At 46.1% G+C, this 21531-nt stretch overlaps 1 protein-coding gene and 1 pseudogene across 1 annotated transcript; one reads left to right on the forward strand and one right to left on the reverse strand.

Annotated features, from left to right (window-relative positions):
- Positions 1-212: 212 nt before the first annotated feature.
- Positions 213-7217, reverse strand: LOC115318111. The gene is made up of 4 exons (XM_040210400.1): positions 7169-7217; positions 6644-7083; positions 2975-3194; positions 213-441 (listed from the first exon to the last, which is right to left on the reverse strand). The coding sequence occupies exons 1-4, from the start codon at positions 7215-7217 to the stop codon at positions 230-232; spliced, it is 921 nt and encodes a 306-aa protein (XP_040066334.1). The 3' UTR covers positions 213-229.
- Positions 7218-15958: 8741 nt separating this feature from the next.
- LOC115329340 lies at positions 15959-17805 on the forward strand (annotated as a pseudogene).
- The last annotated feature ends 3726 nt before the right edge of the window (positions 17806-21531 follow it).

Below are 21531 nucleotides of genomic sequence, written 5' to 3' on the forward strand. Positions count from 1 at the left end.
TGTGTATGCCACTCCACCAGTCATTCTATATACATTGTTGATTCCTAGCTATTTTATATGTTGTGGGGCATTCAATGTTTTAATAATCCAATTCGGATATACCATAATAACTTTATTGAAGGTTGCCAGGGAGAATTTTAAGTGCATGGGGAAATATGGCTTCAGTAAAAAGCATTAATTTTGCCAAAATACTCCCACACTTCGTTCCCCCTTGGGTAGTAGTCTACGTCTACCCGCTCTCAGCAGGCTGCTGGGTTGCCAGCTGCTGGGTAGCCGGCTGCTGAGCTGGTGGCTGCTCTGCTGCTAGCTGCAGTGCAGACTTGGCCTCCAGCTTTCTCCATTGGTTGGCCTTGTCTTGCAGGAAGGTGGCCACATACTTGTTCATTAGGCCTAGCCGCCGCTTCTTGTTCGGGGCATCCCCAACGAAGGTGGAGAAGGCAGCTGAAAACATTGAACAGAACAAAATGTACCAATGTCAGCAGAAATTTTTAAAAAGTTTGAGGAGAAATAAAGGAATGGACCTTTTCCACATACCGACGGCACCGGGCGGTGGCTGCACGAATTAAAAATCGAGGAAGTGACCTACCTGCGCTACCAATCGATTATGGGAGCTACGCTACCAGTTTCTTCGCTCTCTGAGCAGCGGCGCCTGCCCAACGCCACTTTGAAGAGGAGCCGTGGCGTCCACCAAAACGTCGTGTTTTCCTTTCCGTCGACGTTCTTTTTTTGTGTAACACAATTATATGTATGCTGCAGTTACGCGTTCTACTCGCTGATATACAGCCTCCTTCCGAATTTCCTCGATTTTTCGTTCCGACTTCCGCCGCTTGGCATCGGGCGCTCGCGCGTGCGCAGAACGCTTCTCGGAAAAGGTCCATTTTGCAAAGCGAGCACATCAAGCTATATTGGCGACTCCAGCAACCTACAGGGGGCGCCACCACCAAACAAACATGGCGGCTGAGTCCAGGTCGCGTCGACTCGGCCGGGCTGCCTGAACAGGTGGCGCGTTCAATTTAACAGATTTTCTTTTGTTTAATGCCCAATTTTATAGGTGTTTGAACCGAGGCGGTTAAGTGTAGCCGATGCACATAAAGTTGCAAAGCATAGTTTTGTTTTTTCTGTGTTTTTTGTTCTTTTCATGCCAAACTTTCGTTTCGGAGATTTCGTTCAAAACCGAAACTATATGCTCGGAGAGACGGTAATATACTAATCTAAGGAAAGCGGCGGTGACTACAGGATTGTTCCACCGATAGTAATTTTCAGCTAACTCGCATCCCTCGACCATGCGACTTATCTGTCCGCGAAATCGAGCTTTTGTGCGTATCCGCGTTTAAGAAACAGCTGCAGTCGTCTGCTCGGTCAACAACACAGGCTGCAGAAAAATTAAGAAAATTAAGCAAGCGCTTCTTAAGCCAAGGACCATATTAACCCGCCGGCGCCCCACTAAGCAGCTGATACTCATATTTCAATTCAGGTTTTAGTGTGGTCCAGAGGCTTTATTGGCGAAAGCAGCCAAGATGAATAGCCAACTCAAACTTGAAGTTAACCAAAGACAACCAAACTCAAGAAAAGCAGCTATCGAACCTTCCCATTCACTTGACTGCAAAATTGGCGTTCCCCCAGTGAAACACCTCATCTGTCGTCCTCAGTCCACTTTTCTACATCCTTACAAAGAAACCACTTATCGTGATTCGAGAAAGACAAGAAATCAAAATGTTTTTCCGTGATTCCTCCCCATCCAAGAAATCGAAAGCACGCGACCGTGGGCTGTGAAGTAGAGGGGCTTTCAAACACGTGATGGGAGGAAACAATCTACTAAGGTTTCACCACACTAATGAACACTGAGGCAAACTTAAGAAATTTTCGGACATCTGTGAAATTACACTGTACGCCACCGCGCCGACAACAAGTGTCCCCGAAAGCCACCAGAGACGCGGAGGGGCGCGGAGCGACCTGGTCCGGCTGGTTCCCGGTTTTCTCGCTTGGTGGCGTCCGTTTTGCTGGAGTCGCAAATAGACCAACACGCTGCTTGCAAACAAGTCGGTGCTTGTCCACACCACACGTGAGTACTGCACGTGCACAGAAACCAGATTCGAGTAAGGTGATGCACCTGTGCTCTGGTGACAGCAGCGGCATAACGTCAGAGCCGTGCCTTGGTACATATATACTATAAGTAGTCTTTATCCCAGACATCACTTCTATAAAAAATACCTGTTCAATAAATTTTAATGTTTTAGCATGACCACTAAATATTTGCACAACAAAAGCTTATTTTGAAAAAAAAATTTACACGACCATGCAAGGCAGAAGTTACAGCTATTTTGACTATTTTAGGTAGTGTTCATTTCAGGTAAATTATTGAACTTAAATATGCGAGTAAATCGGGTATGCTTGCATACCTTGTTATTTTGAGAATGTGCCATATTATTAAAAGTGCCGGAAGGAGAAATGAAGGGAGGGCCGTAATGCTTCAACTGGGCAGGCCTCTGTTTAAACCTCACAAACAAGGTAGAAACCAAAGATTGGCGTATGTACAGCAATTAACCAACTTCCCCGCGAAATTTAGTCAGGAAATCTCGTTATAATGTTGCACATGAATTCGGAATTTTCCATTAAATATTGCTTCCTACTGAAGTTTTGGGTAAAAAAATTTCAACAGAAGCAATAAATAAAAATGTAACTAATAGCACAATATATTCCGTCTCACATTCTGTTCACCTCAGCTTTATCACAGATGAAGCACCCACTCATTTTTCAATAAACTTCTTAGCCTGATATCTTTGAAATGAAATTAAAATGTTTTTTAAAACAATAGATACTTTGCAACAACTAATTTGCTTACTTTAGCAAGCATGATGAAATACAACAAGCAAGCAGGTTGCTAGCATGTCTTCCATAACCAAGAGCATTGCACTCCCGAGTTCTGATGCCTGGCTTGTTTAATGCGGATAGATTTGAGCACATTCGCACATACCACGAATACTGCAGACTTTTTCGGGAGTCAGGGCCTTCCTTGGCTTCTTGGCGTTCTCCATCTTCACAAATCGCCGACAGGGAACCCCCGATAGGCTTCTGTTGCGAAGCTCCCTGTCGGTCCATGTTGCACGGAGAACATCTTTTACAAACTTTGCGTCTGTCGCAGACTCGGCGATGTGCTCCTCCTTCGTCTTTGGGGCGGTCTTGATGCCTCTAGCCTGCATAAAAGGAATTATTGCAATGTTATCCCTACAGATTGAATATTTTGGAAGTAAGCAGATACTCCTTTTTAGGGCTAAACATGAAATGAGGTGCCTCTTGGGGGCACAGATCTGGTCAGACATCATGCCTTTAGTCTCAGTCACCTTCCAAAAACAAATAAACAAATGAAGTAAAATAATGAAAGATATGGTGATGGTGCAATGGAATGTGCAGTGCTTGAATACTTTTCAGTGGATGCGGCTCCATATGGTTATGTACCACATGATGAATAGTGCTCAGCTCTGTACTACATGGCAACTGCATCATACCAGGAACGCCTTGGTACTTGATTAGACATGGCTCTAGATTGGACAATGAAAGAGCGTGGTTTGTTAAAGGAGCTGTCAAACAATCTTTTCCGAAGTTCTGAACTATATGTCTATTTAAAATTCTTGTCCTTCATTACATAACCGACGTTCATTCATTTAATCGTCCACATTCATTTACTAGTGCAAAAAAGTTAATTTCAGTTTTTCGGGGAGCTACCCACCGAGTTCTACTATGGTGCCTGGAGCGCATCTCCGACTGCTGTGTTTAGTGTCCTATGCTGCCCATACATCAAAAGTGGTCTCGAAGTGGCAAAAAATGACGTCACAGAGGCCGAAGTGTCGTGCTGTTGCATGTCGAAATCCTAGTGGCTGGTCATAGAAATGCATGCAAAAAGCATGAACGAATGCGAGTGTCGCCGTCGTCACGGCGTCCCAACTTGTGGCTGCCGAAGCTTCCATGGACTGTGACACTGGAGAGCAACCTGTGGCATAACAGGCGTCTGCCACATCCACCAGTGCTGCTGGGACACCGCCAGGGCCACAACCGGCAACAGCATGGCACTTCTATGACATCATCAGGGACCACTTGTTTGGACACGGTAAACAGACCATTCAAAGACGTGTTCCAGGCACAATAGTTCTACAGACACGTCAGGATAGGTAACTGATAGAAAATTTTCGTTGTCTGTGAAAGATGGCGACCTAGACCCGGACTCTATGGGCGAAGCCAGAGTCCGGTCTGACATCTGATGTTATGCTCACATAACTCTAAAATGGCCGACCGCATTGACCTCTAGCCGCTATAGCGCCGCCTATTGAACCGCGGTCGGCTTTTAGTTTTCCAGCCGTACGCCGACATTGAATGTTCTTTGGGCTACCATATGCCATGCTAATAGGAAAGTTTCTGAGGGAATATTTTGCAACTTGGATCGGTCAAGCCGCATACTGATACGACCGTCAAATGGTGACCTGCGAATATGTTCTCGCTCCGATCAGAAAAGTGCTGATCTGCTTACAGAAAAAGAATGAGAGGGCTAAAAACTGGTGTAGCCAGGAATTTTTTTCAGAGGGGGCTAAGGTGGCTGGAGATACCCATGACTTAAGGTGTGGAAGGGAGGAGGTCAAAAGGCATGTGTATACTAAAAGGTAAGCTGTTTTTTTTTTTTTTTTTTTGGGGGGGGGGGGGTTGAAGCCTTATAAGTTTCCCCCTGGCTACGCCACTGGCTGGAAATGTAAGCGAAATAAATTGATTTTGCAGGATTAGCATGTCAAGTTGCTGTTGAGGAAGACTGGTAAATTTAAATTGATGAAAAAGTCACAACTGCCAGTTGTGCGACTTACCTATGGCTAACCCCGAAAAACAAGCGGCACGAAAAAGCATGTGCTGATAATCGAAAGGTCACGCGTGCATATCCCTTCTACCTACTGACCTTGCAAAGTTCAGGGGGAATACTCTTGAAATTGCAACTTTTTTATATCTTAACTTTATGTTTTATTATGATTGTAATCCACAATCAGGTTCCACAACGAATGACAGCCATGGCAAGACAAGCAGCATATTTACAATGGTTACCAAACAACAGGAGATGTGGATGTGCTTGAAATCGAAACTGTACCGTGACCATATGATGTAGTGGCATACAGTTCATACAAGAATACCAATGTACAACTCAATACTTTCCTCACTCCCAATTTATCACTTGAAGATTGAATAAAGTGGAATATTGATTCAACCTTTTTACATAGCTATCATGATGCTTTGTTGCTCATGCTCCCGAGGGGAGCATGAGCATGGTCGTTTTGGACAGTTAAAAGAAAAATGTGTTCTTAAACACAGTTAATAAAATGCAGGACCAATATTTTACCGTAATACTTTTAATGAATATAAAAATTAAGTTCTGGCAGACACATTTTTTTTTCATTACCTCTTTAAACCACAATCTAGGTTTTTACCTGCTCTCATTTGTCACTTCACGCGTCATTGATATCTGCATTATTAAGCGTTTATAGTGGAACCCTTGAAAATGTATAACTGCGACATTCAGTGGTTACAAACTATTTATGAAATATTTAATTAAAGGGTGCGTGACAACACTACAGTCTTCCCCTCATGCTGGGTGGTCTTGTTTTCTTTCCTAGTGAAAGCCAATTTAAAACATGGACAGCATCATCTCTAGGACTCAGCTCCAGGAATACATTGCAACCATGCAAGTCCGAATCTCAAATATCATAAGTCATTTTTCCATAGATGATATATTGTCTTGCATAATGCCTCAACCACGTGCCTTTGCATGCTTCCATGTGGCAGCTCAGTGTGGTACAACATATATCCTGGGACTGACCACCATAGTGTTTCCTTTCTCAGCTCTGACACAGAAAAAAAGCTGTGCATATGGAACATTATAACAATATTCCTTTACGCTGCAGCCATACAAAAACACCAATCAGTCTCTGCATATGCACACGGGACAACAAGAACACAATGGCAATTACTTTTGTGTTGTAAAGTGCTGGGTTTGTTCGTGAGAGTGATTGTTAGAGACTGGTTTCCTAAATGCACCAATGGGATTGTTTTGTCCAAATTTCTCAGAAAGAAATCCTCACGCCCACGTGGTATGTGGAGGGTGATGATCTTGTGGACCAATGGTTCTTAAATGGGGTTCCGCAGACAACTTGGGGTCCGCGAAGGCTTTCTAGGGGTCCGTGAAGCCCTGCCTCATCAGTCAAGCCCGGCGATAAAGGTTGTCTTTTTTCAGGTCGAGAAGAAAATTTTCAGTTTTCCGGCCAGTTTTCTCGTGTGTATATAAATAAGGGAGGTCTACTTCACTCTAGCAATTAGTTATATCCATTTATGAAATCATTATTATAATTAATCTATACCTTTCCCCTCCCCTCACCACGAATGGAGCCCTCCATTATCTACGCCGAACCACAAAAGGTCCGCAAAACAGTGATGGTTAAAAATCTCTGTTGTAGACCATGCTTGTGGGATGTTTCAATTGAAACAGCCGACATCATTTTTCCACCACTGGCATTCTTTGTTTCAGACTGAACAGCTAATTAGCAGTGTTGCAGATGTATGACTCAAAAGTTGCAAATAAACGTGACAGCAGTGTCTATAATCGTGATCAACCTACCGGAACGGAGTCAACAGCCGGCACGGGGTCCACAGCCGGCACGGGGTCCACAGCCGGCACGGGGTCCACAGCCGGCACGGGGTCCGCAGCCGGCACCCTGACAGGAGGGGTTGGCAAACTGGGGCTCTGGTCCAAGGAGCCCATCGCTCCAGCTAGTGCTCCAATGGGTCGGGTCCCCTCGTTGTGACGTGGCTCCTCTGCCAAGCACAGAGGCAGAGGCACGGGGTGCGCCAGCTCTTCCAGGTCCAGGGAGGGAAGGGGATCGTGGACTGGAATGTCTTCCTGTAGAACTGGCAGCACGAGAGACCTCCGTGCCCCTGGTGCAGAAGAGTGCACCCGTGCTCGGGGGCAGCCTGCTCCAGCTGGCAAGCCTCCTCGAACACTAGTAGCCAGAGGAGGGCCGGAAGGACGGCTTGCCTTGGCAGAGGGCAACTCCGCTCCTGCAGTCGCTTCAAAGCATATCCCCAAGTATTAATCTACACAGGCTCAGCTGGTGCCTCTATTGTCGTCAAGCATCACACTTACTCGTGTAGTAGCCCCACTCTGTAATACAATATTTGTCCAACTGCTGCATGGGCACTCTGTCGAGTTTTAAGTTTGTGCTTTGTCACGGCCAGCTTAAAAAATTCAGGGCGTCACCTATTATGTTCATGCTTCATGATTAATTCTTTGGCATTCTTATGGCTAATGATGCTATCATATTGGGTATAGTGTGACAATAAGAGGCTTGGCATTCAGTATGGCTCACTCCTTAAGTTACCAGTGACTATAGTACCTACGGGAGGGGAGAACATACAAGAAGGGACCCAAAAGTAACCAGAATAAATTTATGGAGGGCGGCCGTTCGTAGTACCAGCTTCCGCCGCTAGCAGCGCTTATCGGCTCCCTTTCCGAGTCAGTCTGCCAACCAGCGTCGTCTGCTAAATTTCTAGCGGTATGTTGTAAATTTATTTTCCCCGAGTGCTTAAAAAGTATTCCTCGATTTTTGCAATGTTTCATTTCAAGGACCTTCCACATTCACAAAAAGTTTTCCTTTCAGAACTTTCTTCATATGGTCAAACAGAAAAAAATTACAAGGTGAGAAGGTCTGGTGAATGGGGGGAGGGGGGAAGCAATGTCACACCATTTTTGTTAAAAAGCTGTTTCATCAACAGGGCAGTGTGTGCTGGGGCATTGTAGTAATGGAACCACCACTTCCCCCTTTCCCTCAAATCGCAGTGTTTCTACCGCACCGAGTGGCGCACGCGTCGCAAAACTTCCAGGTAAAGCACCTGATTAACAGTTTCACAAGGGGGCTACACAAGACGGCGGGACGAAGGGACCGGGATGGCGCCACCTGCTGCGATTGGTCGGTGGCATGGCACTGACCAATCGCAGCAGGTGGCAACCAGTCCTTTCGTCCCGCCTCGTCTTGCCATCTTGCATAGACCCCCAGGAGGAATAAACTCAAGAGTAAACAATGCCCAAATTTTCTCAATGTTTTCATCAGTTGAGGGTCGCCCTGAACGAGGTTGGTCGTCACGTCGATCAATAATTCACCTGCCTTGAGGCGAGAAAACCACCTGTAGACTTGCAATTTTTCACGGCATCTTCCTTGTAAGCCGTCTGAAGCAAAATATGTTTCCGCTGCCGTTTTCATAAAAAAAGAACACAATTTTACGGCCTCACGCTATTCCTTCAAATCTGACATTGCAAAAAAAAGACGAATGACTCGAAAAAAAAAATTTACAATATGTTATTAGAACTTTAGCAAACGACACCGGTCAGCAAACTGACTCAAAAGGGGTGCCATAAGCACTGCTAGCGGCGGAAGCTGGTACTACGAAGAGTTAGCCCTCCAGAAATTTCTTTTCATTACTTTTGGCCCCCCCGCCCCCGCCCTTCGTATGGATGTAGAAAATTCTGTAAAGTTCTGTTTCCTTTCGGTCTATTTTCTTTAAGAACTGGCAAAATTTTTCATTCAGGAGTGTGATAGAGTTAACCACTGGGCAAATGCAAAGGCACAGATTTACTCATACAAGATTCATTGTCACAAATTAGCTGCCCTCGAAATTACTGCCCGTCATGCTCTGTCTGCACATCTGTCCTCCCCGAGACTACTCTGCCCTCTCCCCGGTAGAGGAAAAGCGTGTTACTCATGGGAAAAAATTGCAAACTGCTCTTCCCCATTCAAAGTATGCATCACCAAGCAATGCAGGAAAGTCAACTTGCATATTCAACAAGTTTTGCCATGCGGTAATTATGTTTATTAAGACAGGATTTGTTAAGGCATGAAAATATTTATGCTGATTTTTTGAAAATAAAACCACCTGCACAGTACAAACTCACGTGGTCTGCTCATTAGTGCCTTCTGCACGTTGCGAGCATGCCTCCTCTCCTCGTCCAGCTCTTGTCTCAAGCGCTTCACCTCTTCTTTAAGGGTACGCTTTTTTGATCGCTCAGCCTCATACAATGTTGCAGCAACCATTGGTGGACCTGCAAGACAAAACAAATAAATGTAACAACTTCTGCTATACATTTATCTTGATTGCTCCAGTAAAAGTAACTCTTAAGGCTAGAAACATGAAATTCTGTATCTACACAAAATTTAAGCTAAGTATTTTAAGAATTATGCATCCTTACATATTCATAAAAATGCTCTGTGACTTTGGATTATGCGTCGGTCATCTCCTGGTTTCACTGCTTGCCTGTTCCTCCTCAGCTAGCACCCTATGGGCCTGCTTATACAAACAAACAAGTTTACTATCAGTCCTATCTTTGGTTTTTCTTGCCACATTACTATCCCTGCATCATAGCTGCTATTTGTGAAGTGTGTGCTGCTTTGGCAATTCATTGGAGTGTTCAGCAGTGTGTGATGTAGTAGAAAATCGAGCATTTCTTTCGTACAAAAACAGACTCTGCATAAGTAAATTAACTTACCACACATGTAGGTACTATTTTTTCTGCTGCGTTGGATATGCCTCTTGGCACAGCATAAGTGGAAAACTACAAATGAGCTGTTTGCTTCTTACCGGTAATAACAATATATGTGCATAATAAGGCAAATGCAAATACACTTACCCTCCAAATCCACTCCGTCATGTCGACGGTTGTGAGATGAGACTTGGGATGTCGGTGGCAGCTCAGCAACAGTTCCTGAGCATGAGCCTTCATCCTAAAACATCGACAATAAACACAATAAAACTTATTCCAAAAAAACTGTTGTTGGGAAGCTTGATCCTGAAGTAATGAAGGCAACAAGGGATTAAAGAAAACCTCTCGTGCTTAATTCCTTGTACTCAGCTATATCAGATTGTTCCCAACTTTATTAGAGCTTTTAAGGCTGGAAGTCTCTCCAAAACAATTATTTATTTTCTCTGTTTGGGGTTTGAATTATCTCAACCGTGGATTGTAGGCCGGCAGAGGTCATTAGTGTAAATGAATTTGTTTCATTAGGTTGTTTCTATATTTAAGAAACACTAAATTGGTCTAGCTGGAATTAGAGGGCTGTTTTTTTTTTTTTGAAAGAGGACATTTTTTTCATGGCACATGCCAACCACCCTCAAAAGATCACAGCAGCTGATGAATGCAGCCCTGTGCATTTTTTTGGTTTAAAACTGTGCATCAAGCTTGTGTTGTAACAACATTGGATTGGCCAGGCTGACCCGGCCTAAGAGCTGCAAACAAAGCCACGAAACTTCCCAGAGCCAGGGGGGGCTCAAACTTTTATCCAGAGCAATAAAGGAAACTCGAACTCCTTTCAATATATCGGAGTCAAAAGCAGTTCAACTGTATGCAAAGTAGCAGTAGCTCAAGTCCACCAAACCGCAACCTGTCTTTCGATTTAAGATATGTTCCATTTCTCTTTTTGGGGAAGTGCTTGTGTGACCAGGAGGGAGGCGGGGAAGTGGAGGGGGGGAGGGGGGGGGGAAGGGAGCCACGAGCCATACTTTAACACACAAAGAGTCACATGCGGCTCTCGAGCTGCAGTTTGGCCACCCCTGTAATAACATATTCACAGCAAACTGCATTTATTGTATTCATTGCACATAAATGCCACATACCTCTGTGGAGGCAATTTCAGAAAGTGGAGAAAAAATTAAAAACAGTGTTTAAAAAAGTATTATTGACCATCTGAAGGAAATAATCCAACAGCCCGGAAACATGCCGAGAGAAACAAAAGTGACCTTTAGGGCAGCACTTGCGTTCACACTGGCGGTTGATCCGAGTTTGCAAACCATGTCATGGATGCGGTTTGCGAGCAACCCTGCTCAGACACACAGAGACGCGGTTGGTGATTCCTCGGCAATCATGTGTGATCTTTGGCGTTTTGCGTTCGGCAACCTTGTTTTACAATCAAAAACCAAATATAAAAATCTTTTTTTTTTTTTGGGGGGGGGGGGGGGGGGGGGCTGTTTGCATGCTATAGAGGCTGCAGCACTTGGTACACATGCATCGCAAGTTCAGGTAGCAAAAAAAAAAAAAGAAAAGAACCTGCAAAACCACATCTTCAATTCCTTCGACTGCGCCCACGGGCAAGGCCCAGCTAGGTGTGCCTTGCTGACTCAAAAGAAGATGCACCCGACCTTTTCTTCAAAGTGGACCCTTCCTGCATGAATAGCTGACCTTGTTTTCGGGATAAGAGGGCCCGATTTACCTGCCTTTTCGTTCGCTTTTTTTTTATTTTTCGGAGTAGTGCGGGAAATGTGTGGTGCAGGAAATGTGACTGGCTAGTGGCATGTTTGGTGGCTGACTCGCCTCTCGTCACTCACACGTCGATCGAGGCTGCTGTTTGTTTATATTAAAAGGGCACTAAACAGGGTTTTACGAGCCCTAAGCATCCTAAAATTCCAAAAATTACAATCGTGCATGATTTTAATTTTTGAATTTTTAGGATGCATGGTGCCCGTAGAATCAGTTATTACCAAGAACAATCACAAAACCCTCTTTAGTGCCCCTTTAAGCTCATATAAACGCCACATGGATTACCTGTGGATAGTCTGGTATGTATACACTTGATTTCTTGAGTAGATTTCCTTTATTCCTTTTGGTGGTAGAAACATCACACATTAAGCTAGCACAGTTATCTTGGATGTCCCGCCAGTTCCGCGATAGTGTGTGCGCTACGCAATTACGTTCACGGCATCTCTATCAGCCTTCGAGGTTGTGATGCTTGGTATCAAAAGCTTTCAGCAGTTTATGCGAATGCCGAGGTAGGTACAGAAGCTGCAACTTCGGGTGATTGGAGGCGGGCTTTGATGTTCAACGGGCAAAGACGAACAAGGCAGCGCAGCGACAGGCTTTGGCACCCTAAATAATAAACAGCTCGAATTACCCAAACCAGAAACCAGTTAAGATTACGAGTCAATTATCTTCGCAGCAGATTCAAATGATGGACTTGAACATCATGTTTCTTCGCTGAATAGCCTGCTGCAATGCTAGAACTACAGCGCATAGGATGCCTCAGCAGCGAAGGGTGCCATTTCGCTTCGAAAGTCACTGACGTCACGTCAGCATCACGTTGCAGTTGGTTGCCGCTTTGCAGTTCACGAATGTGGTTGGAAGGACTTTGTCACGAAGCGGTTGGCAAAAACGCACCTCAACTGCACAATTCCAGCCGCTTAATTGCGGTTGAAAACGTGCAGATCTGCTTTGCGGTTGCCGATCTACTTCCAGTGTGAATGTATCATTACAGCTCTTATAGACAACATATTGCACTGAATTACCTCTGCTGGCTGTTCTTCTCCTGGGTCATAAATGACACGTGGCAATGCCAGCCTCCCCTTCACCATCGCCCGAAGTAGCAAGTCTTTGGTTTCTGAAGCAAAGAATAGTTTTCTTACACATGAATAATAATACAGTGTGTAACGTATGTTTAAATCAATAGCAATTATGTAAACTGAATACTACAGAAGTGGTGTGTATTAATGAGCAAGACACAAATGAAACAGATGATATCCAGCCAAGAATGGGTTAACTGCATTGGGGGAGTTCACATTTGCAAAGTTCTTATTGAAAAGCTACCCATAAAGCACATCTAGCATGGCACTGTGAGCTACAGTACTTCTTCTGGCCAGCCCAGAACCACAGCACGATACTATGAACAGGACGCGAGCATATGAAGTCAGTGGTATAGCAAGGGGGGAAGCTTATGGTGCTTCAGCAACCCCCCCTCCCCCCCCCTCATAATCCAGCCAAAAAAAAATGGGTTGTGGGGATATTTATACAGCGTGTAGTTGGTCAGCCATTAAAGTTGCGACGAGTCACACGCTGTAGATGAGCAATTTAGCCAGTGCAGTACAACCGCTAGCCTGGTGTCTTTAACGTGCACCACGCAGTAGTGATACAGGACCGCACGCCGGTACAAAGATCATCCAGATCGAAACGGGCAGGGGTGGGGCTCCAGCCCAGGATCCCTGGGTTCTGCAGCGCGAGCTTTCGCTCCACGCGCGTCGAGCTGGGTGTGCGCTTCAGCCCACTCGGCCACCGATCCCCCCCCCCCCCCCCCAAATCCAGACGACCCTTTTTCATACACATGCATTTGACCTGCCGTACCCCCCCCCACCCCCCCCCCCCCCCCACCCACCCACAACAACAAAAAAATTCCTATCTATGCCACTGTAAGGAAGTTACCACCTCACGTAGCTTGCAAAAATGTAATTCTAATGTGCATGCCTGAAACTCAGCAGGCGGGTAGTTCCAAAATTTTATCACCTGGCCTGAAGCGCTGGAACTAAACTTGAGTGGAAATTGGGCGTTCGGCGATGAGTAGCTTATTTTTGCGGTAAAACAAAAGCTTTTTTTTGTATGTGTCTGTGTGTGGGAGGGGGGGGGGGGCGGGCGGGGACACCCTTTATGAGTACATAACATCAAGTGATAGTAATATGCTATACAGACTATGTCATGCACCGCGACCAGAAATGGCTATGCAAAACGAAAGTTCGTCTGCTTCTAGCGCAGGAGTTATGATGATGTCAGGACTCCGAGCTCTTATTGACTGATCGAAAAAAATAGTGGATAGACCTCAAGGCGTCTCGAATCGGTCTACCCGTTATTTCTTTCAATCAAAGTCAATCAGAGCTGAGTGTCGTTCTGACGTCCCCGCAACTCCTGCGCAAGGAGCAGGCGACTTGCTCTCTGCATACGCACCATGCGAAACTTTGTGCTTCTCGCCAGGTTTACGGGGGAAGAGGGGGGCGCTTGGGTAAACGCACCCCAGGGAATCACGAGCCAGCTTTTAGCAAATTCAAAAATTAATTATGCAAAAAAAAATTAATGCTGTATATAAAATGGATTGTCGAAAAGGGCTCCCCAATGTGTGGCGTAGCTCTGTGGTAATGCGGTTGTTTCCAACGGAGTGGACCCAGGGTCAGATCCAAAAATAACAGGGGTACTTTTCTTAGACAACATATTTTCTTTTACAACTATAGCTGCAAAACTCAAATGCGTTGTCGACGAAACGTCGCAGGACGATAGGGAGCCAAATATTAACTATGAGTAAAGCTATACGTACTACGTCGTGCATCTCGACTGGAAATGTATATACGCACGACGCGGAGAGCTCGTGCAATTTCGGTCACCCTTTTAGGTTGGCGCGTGTATCACTGCGGAGCGCATTAACCAACCCCCCCGCCTGCGTTCACGCCGCCTTGCGGCGACAGTCTGGGGCTGCTAGTCCACGCCGTCCAGCCGACAACTCAAGCCCACCGTCTCCCATTGCACCTCTGGAAAGGGAGTCTCATACCATTTAGTTGGTCAGTTGTCGCCAAAATTTCGCTGAACGAAATGGTGCTTGTTTTGCCGGCTGGACGCCGCGAAGCGGCCTGTATGACGGTGCGAAATGGGCCAATAGTTTAGTAATTAGCAGCCGTATACTGTCGCCGCGAAGCGGCTTGAACGCAGGTGAAGCGGCGTGAGGTGTGTTAACGAGTTTCCCAGTGATACACGCGCCGTCCGACTGTCGGACGGGAATTGTGGGCGCGATTGGAGTGCCGTGGGACGGCACTGTAGACACAGCCTTTTTATTACCACTCCAAAAATCAGTAAAAAATGCATACAAAATTCTGGTGAACGCTGAAACTTCAAAGCCCTGCCCGCAGGCATTTAACATAAAGCAACTTACCTCCGAGTTTGAGGATCTTTCCCTTGTAGAAGCCGCGCTGGGTGCCGTTCTCGGCCATCCAAAAGACCATCTTCGTCTTTTTATGATTAAAATCTTATACATCCTCCGGTGTAAACCGTTTAATTTTAGAGATAGGAACTATAGCTCTGTGCTTGTCCTCGTACCGCACGTACGCAAACATGCTCACGGTCGGGGAACAAAAGTATAAAATATAAAAAAATATATAAAAAAAAAGAAAATAAGACACGTTAATAAACACAACTACGAAACGAAATCCCCAAATATTATATCTAAAAACTAAAAGAACAACACTTACTGAGCAAAAACTAGAAAGATTGTGACGCGCGGGAAGTTTCGGGACGAGGAAGCAATTAAGGGAGGGACGCGTCGGGTTTAGTTATCCATAGTCATAGCAGTAGCCAAAATTGGCCGTAGCTAATGTTGACTGTATTTAGTTAAAAAATAACAACCTTCTTAAAGTAACAGTAAGATATCTTGTGGAATCTGAAGTTCCTTTAGTCAAAAACCCATCGTGGTTATATCTTTGCAGCGCGGATGTTTGTTATAAACAAATTGACTTCTCTAATTACTCAATTCTTAGTTTCGGTTTTGTGTTGTCGCAGTTTCTGGACCTGCCAGTCAGGTCGCCAGAGGAGTCACCCGTCGTGATCGTTGCTGAACCGCATCTTGTGCTCTGCTGCTTGTTTGCGTTCGTTGAATTTGACTCATCGCGGAACCTCTGTTCTTGATTGGTGATTTTGACTCATCGCGGTACCTCGTTTTGTTTTCCCGTTCTCGACTCTCTCGTCGGAGCACCTCATTTTGTGCTCTTGTGCTTCGTGTTCTCGATCGTTGGATTTCCACTCATCACAGAACCTCGTTTCATTTTGTCGTGAATTTGACCTCCATTGTTTATTTGCACTCGTCGGGGAACCTCGTCTTATGCATCTTGTTCTCGGTGGTTTACGTTGATTCGTTGCGGAACCTTGTTTCGTTTTCGCGAGTTCTTTGTTGAATCTCGCCCCACCTCTGTCTGTGCTCTTGATTTTCTGGATTGTTAACTTTCATCTTTGCATCCCATTATCTATTTATCAATACGGGCTCGTCGCACGCCCAGCTCGCCCTCTTGACTTCGCGCCGAAATGAGTTTTTGTTACGTATGAACTCCCTGCGCGAATTGTTGAGCGTCGTCGCCTCGTCTCGGTTCTTTCACGATGGAAGTCGACGGCCGACCGAACCGAAGGCAGATATATATCGAAAAAGGTACAGAATACATTGTGCCAAAGTCTACACTGCACTACCAGAAGACAGCGCGGATGTCCACGTCTGCTCCAAGTTCAGCAACTTCACCGAACCTGTCGCCCGAGCTGACTCGCCGTTCGACCTCGAGCACCGACACACCCCAAGAGGGCACGCCAGCGTCCGACGGTGACCTGACCGCGTCCGATGAGAAACAGCAGTGGGGAGGAGGAGGTGAAGATATACACTTGCTGTCAGACTTCAAAGGAAACATGTCGGAAGACAACAATCTGTCGGAGGATGGCCCCTTCAAGTCGGAAGATGACACCTTCGCGTCGGAAGATGACACCTTCGCGTGGGAAAGCAGCTGTCCACGTGACTTTGTGTCCGTCACCACGGACGATGAGCTGATTGAGCAGTGTTTCGCCCATTTCGGCACTTCGACCGTACCCCACTCGAGCACAACCACAGCATCTGCCGTCGCAATGCTTATGTCTCTTGTTCACGCCCAGAATTTTACGTGGACTGCGTTGGATGACATCCCTAAAGTGGTAAACAAAATGTTTGGACAGGAGGAGGATGTTCTTCCAGGTACTAAATACCTGTTCCGAAAGTTGTGGGCTCGAAAAACTTCGGTTGTATTAAAGAAATGTTTCTACTCACTGGATTGCTTGAGCCTGACCAGTCGGGGAACTTAACATGTGCCATGTGCCAGGGCTCTGCTGATGGTGATGCAGTTCTCAAGGCTGGGAGCTACTTCACGAACCTGAATGTGCGGGAGCAGGTTAAACATGTCATATCCAAAACCAAGCAAGCTCTCAGCGAACACCTCACTCTCCTTGAGACACTTGCGGACAGCCCAGACGTGAAGGACATAACCAGCGGTTGTGCGTACCGGAGCCTCAAAGAGACCGGCGAGCTAAAGACGGGTGACCTGACGTTAACTGTCAACACCGATGGGAGCCCGGTGTTCAAGTCCTCCAACTCCTCAATCTGGTTAATCCAGTTTACGGTCAGTGAGCTTTCACCCGAGAAAAGGTTCACCAACACAACGCTCGCTGGATTATGGTGTGGGAAGAAGCATCCCAACATGCTGCAGTTCATGAGCAAGTTTGCCGATGTGTTGGTGGACGTGGAGCCAATTCAGTGGACGTGCGGAACAGTCAACCACACTTCAAAAGTGCACCTCCTCTGCTGCTGTGCAGATGCCCCTGCACGTGCAGCTGTGCAAAATCACGTACTGTACTGGGGTATTTTGGATGTCCCTGGTGCCTGATCAGAGAACACACTGGAGGTAAGCAGATTGCAAGGCTGTCCCTACCTTTGTTATTCATTCTATATTCAATGCAGCATGCTGAAATTGAATTAAACATATTTTATTTTATAAGCCACTGCATTCATCGCTCAAAGAACACTTGTTCAGGATTCAGATTTCGCACATTTTTGCAGCTATTTTTGCATTTACCTTGTGTTTCTGCAGTACACTATACTTCGTTTCACCTTATGTTGTACCGCAGCGAAGGCTAGAAGCGCGAGCTTATAGCGTTGGCAGACGCTCTTAACTCACGAGAGCTTGTGCCGCCGAGGTGTGCCCCAGAGCAAGGAGCTCGCGCTTGCAGCCTTTCCTGCGGTACATCATAAGGTGAAACAGAGCATAGTATGCATTTCACTTGGAGCATGAGGTATGGCTTTTCTCTTGAAAAATGATGTTAGCCGACAAACAAAATCAGTAATTAAATTTTTTGTTGCAGGCTGCATACGCTACATTCAAGAGGACCCGGAGCCAGCTGGGAGGACAGCAGAGTCAGTGGCAAGGGTGTGATCCTATCGTTGTTGCAAACACCAACATGACCCTTCCATCGCCCGAACAAGCCTAAGCCCGCTCCGTGCTCCTCGCCCCCCCCCCCCCCCCCCCCCCCCGCCCGCGCGGATGAGGTCAGGAATCCAGAGCCCGGCACGCTTACGGTGTTCACGAACTTCCAGAGCACGATTCGCGCGCTTAAGACGCATCTGCTGATATCGAGTCCGACAATCGCCGCTATTTACGACACTGCACATCGCCTGTACCGCCATCGAAGCATCCGAGTGAGTATACGCTGGGTCCAAGGACATTAGGGTATTGCCGGCAACGAGAAGGCCCACAAGGCTGCATTGGAGGAGCTGTATAGAGATTTCCCCTTCTCCCAGTGGACCTTACTGCTGCCTCCCACGTCACCCAACCATGACCAGTTTCCCGAAGACGATGCCTACGTGTACGATACAGTCGATGCTGTTTGCCTCGTCCGTCAGGACTGGAAACGCCGACTCGACGACCCTTGGACCCCAGAACAGTTTCCAATGCCTGAAAACACGTTTCGTAGGCACCAAATGGTCCTGTTTTGACGCTTTAGGACAGGTGGAGTGGTCAAGCCTCATCATGTCTATCGCTTCGAGCTGACCCGGCAACGTAAACTTGACCCTTACTATGTCCCACCGGAACCTCGTTGCCAGAGATGCAAAGACCCAGATGCCCTCCCGAAATTTCACCATCTCAGTTGGGAGTTCTCAGCTCTTGTTGCCCAGCGTCAAGCAGCCTGGGCTACTTTTCTTCCAGGAGACCTCCCGACGACCATGCAAGAATGGGCGCATCCGGCGGCGACTAAAAGCGCCGGATGAGGGTCCTGACTTCCCTCCTCGACTTTATGTGGCGGAGCGGACTTGGGCCCTCGTTATAATAATACACATAATCATTTCACACCGCCAAGGACGTAGACGCCACGCTTGAGAGCGACCACGCCGCGTCGGTCCCTTGGGCCGGGGTCGGGCATCTCATGCATCGTGCAGCGGGAGGCCTGCAGACGCGGGTCGCCGCTGTGTTTGTCGTTCGGGTGGCGCGTGCCGAGTTTGTTTTTGAACCTGTTGCCCCGCGCCATTCGGGGCACGGATTTCGGGGTGGCTCGCTCTAAAATATGTCTGACGATTTTTCTTTTGTGTGGTATCTGGCCGGTGTGGCCCCCGCTTTTGGGACTGGCGTTTGTCCTAGGCTTACATAAAAGTTGTCCTCACCTCATCTCACCTTTGGTTAGGAATGGGGGGGGGGTTAGAGAGGAGCGAAATACTCTGAGGGAAAGGAGTGTCTGTGTTGATGCTGTCAATTGATTGAAACGAACCTTAAGAAAAAAGAAATCGTCCCTGCCAGGATTCTTAGTTCCCCCGAGTGTGAAGCGGGCACAATACCACAGAGCCACTGTCCCTCTCGCTTTTTGTTATCGCTAGGATTCGACACTGCTCAATCACAATGCAAGACACGCGCAGAGCTACGCTGGTTTTCGCTATGCGCCGCCTAATAATGATATCTGTTGAGGGTGCGTGCGCACATCTGTCTCGCGCAGCGCCTGCTCGACGGCAGCAGTTTCTGCAACGTGGAACGATTCTCACTGCGCGTCCCGATATTGGCGTGTATACCAACGCGCGAACACAATTCGTCAAAATCTGCGTTTGTAAAGCCTGGTTCAGCCGCGGTAAAAATATTAATCCCACCTTTGACCCTGAGAAATCAAGAAACACCAAAAAGAAAATCAAAAGTTGCGAGCAGAATAAAACTTGATTTCGATTTAATTAATTTGCAAACCACCCGCGTACATCCAATACCTCAGCAGCCGAGCTGCAAGGTAGTAAGCCTAGTTCTGGCACTTGATTCACGACTTGGGTCCAAATATGCCAGATGTCAGCCGAGCTACAAGGCAGTAAGCCTAACTCTTGCACATCTGTGGCGATTTTGGCCCGAAGGTGTTAGATGACAGCCGAACTATCAAAAAGTGAAGCGTAACCTTGGCATTTGTTTGGCAATCTTGGCCCGAAAATGCCAAATATCAACCGAACTACCGGGCAGTAATCCTAACTCTGGCATCTGCTAGGCGATTTACGCCCAAAGATGGCAGATGACACCCAAACTTCCAGGCAGTAAAGCCTAAGTGTGGCACTTGTTTGGCGAACTAGGGCCAAAACACCCAGACTCTTGCCAAGGAAGATCAGGTTTGGCTCTACTTTGGCTCCTTGGGATTTTTCAAGGTCATAAACTCCCAGACCACAGCGAAACTTTGGCCCAGAGCTCTGTGCTACCTTGGCAAGCGACACACACGTTAACCTGCCGAGATACAGTAGAAAGCATCCGTAAAACGAAGAAGAAATGATACCTCAGTGGAAATATTACTCACATCTCATCCGTAAAACAAAGAACAAGCGATTTATCTGTCGCAATCGCTTATATATCATCCGAAAAACCGAAATGGAAAACTTTCTAAGTGGGGATTAAGGACAACCCGTCTGTATTTAGCGGATCGTTTTTACAGTGTAGCTTGCATGGTATTTTATGCAAATGTCAATAGTAATTAAGTTTGTCATATATGTTTTTTTTAGAAAATTAGCTATTCATAAACGCAGAGGATAAACATCGACTTCAAATTAGCAATAACTTCTGGGTGCGTGACGAGCCTACCAACAAAGGTGAAATCAGAAATGCACTGCACAGATCACTGTATTATATTAAGTTAAGAACTCTGGCAATGCGAAAGCACCTCTTCAATATAGCTGTATTTTTAGAAGAGCTATAGCAGTAAATGCGCCGCATATGCCTTGTATTATAATTGCATTTACAACAAACTCAACATTTATTTAACAGCTGCCAGAATTCCGCTTCACGCCAGACAATTATTCCTGGTTGTCTGACTACGCCAGACAACTCTTCCTGGTTCGAAACTAGAAAAAAATATGCGTAGTAAGAGACATGCCTGTTTTTTCCCGTAAATACTGCGTGGCAACGTCAAGGCGTTGACACTATAATTATTTCTTAGCGTTTCCGCACCCGCTGAACATATAAAATGCGCCGGTTGCTTCTGCTTTTTCACAGCCGTGCTTTCAAGTGTTCCGCTGCAATACTCCAATACGAACGCCGTTTTTATTGCTGCTTTGCTGATTCTGGGAACTCTGACACACGACGCAATGTAAGTATCTAGCTTTTATATCTTCTCTCGGAGAATCTTACGCGTCTTAATAACGATTATGTTCATAAGTTAAGAACAAGTATGTGAGTCTGCCAGAATAAACTTACAGACTGCGCTATAACGTAGCACGCAGTTCAGACATCAATGAAGTGCTGTACCTTTAAGCAAATCTGTTCGCACATTACTTCATTAATCAATGACATTTACATGACTAATTACTCGCATCATTTGTTTAGTGCGAAGGCTGATAATATCGTTAAATTATTGCCCACACATTCTCGTCGGTGAGAATTGTTCCAGCTTTTTAGAGCTGCAAGTCTAAAAAATGAACTCAACCATCATTAGACTTTTTTCCAAGTGAAGTTCAGTCTGTCTGACAGTGATCAAAGCAAATGAACAATTTCTGTCACAACGTTTTTCATACAATTCGCTTTATATTCCCCCAAAACAACCAAAAAAATAATTTTAAAAAGATCAAAAGAGACGGGACAAGAAGACGAAGAAGCACACAGGACAAGCGCTTGTCCTGTGTGCTTCTTCGTCTTTTTGTCCCGTCTCTTTTGCGC

The sequence above is a fragment of the Ixodes scapularis genome, unplaced genomic scaffold, assembly GCF_016920785.2.
Source record: "Ixodes scapularis isolate PalLabHiFi unplaced genomic scaffold, ASM1692078v2 PGA_scaffold4__175_contigs__length_147842914, whole genome shotgun sequence".
NCBI classification, from domain to species: Eukaryota; Metazoa; Arthropoda; class Arachnida; order Ixodida; family Ixodidae; genus Ixodes; species Ixodes scapularis.

What these genes read in the sequence shown, in the direction of transcription:
- LOC115318111 (XM_040210400.1), bottom strand. Translation starts at nt 7,217, where the DNA reads ATGCAGCAGTTGGACAAATATTGTATTACAGAGTGGGGCTACTACACG. An exon ending in CGGCTGTTGACTCCGTTCCG is followed by an intron (nt 3,195 to 6,643) that starts GTAGGTTGATCA and finishes CCTTTTATGCAG; the next exon opens with GCTAGAGGCATCAAGACCGC. An exon ending in AAAAGTCTGCAGTATTCGTG is followed by an intron (nt 442 to 2,974) that starts GTATGTGCGAAT and finishes CAATGTTTTCAG; the next exon opens with CTGCCTTCTCCACCTTCGTT.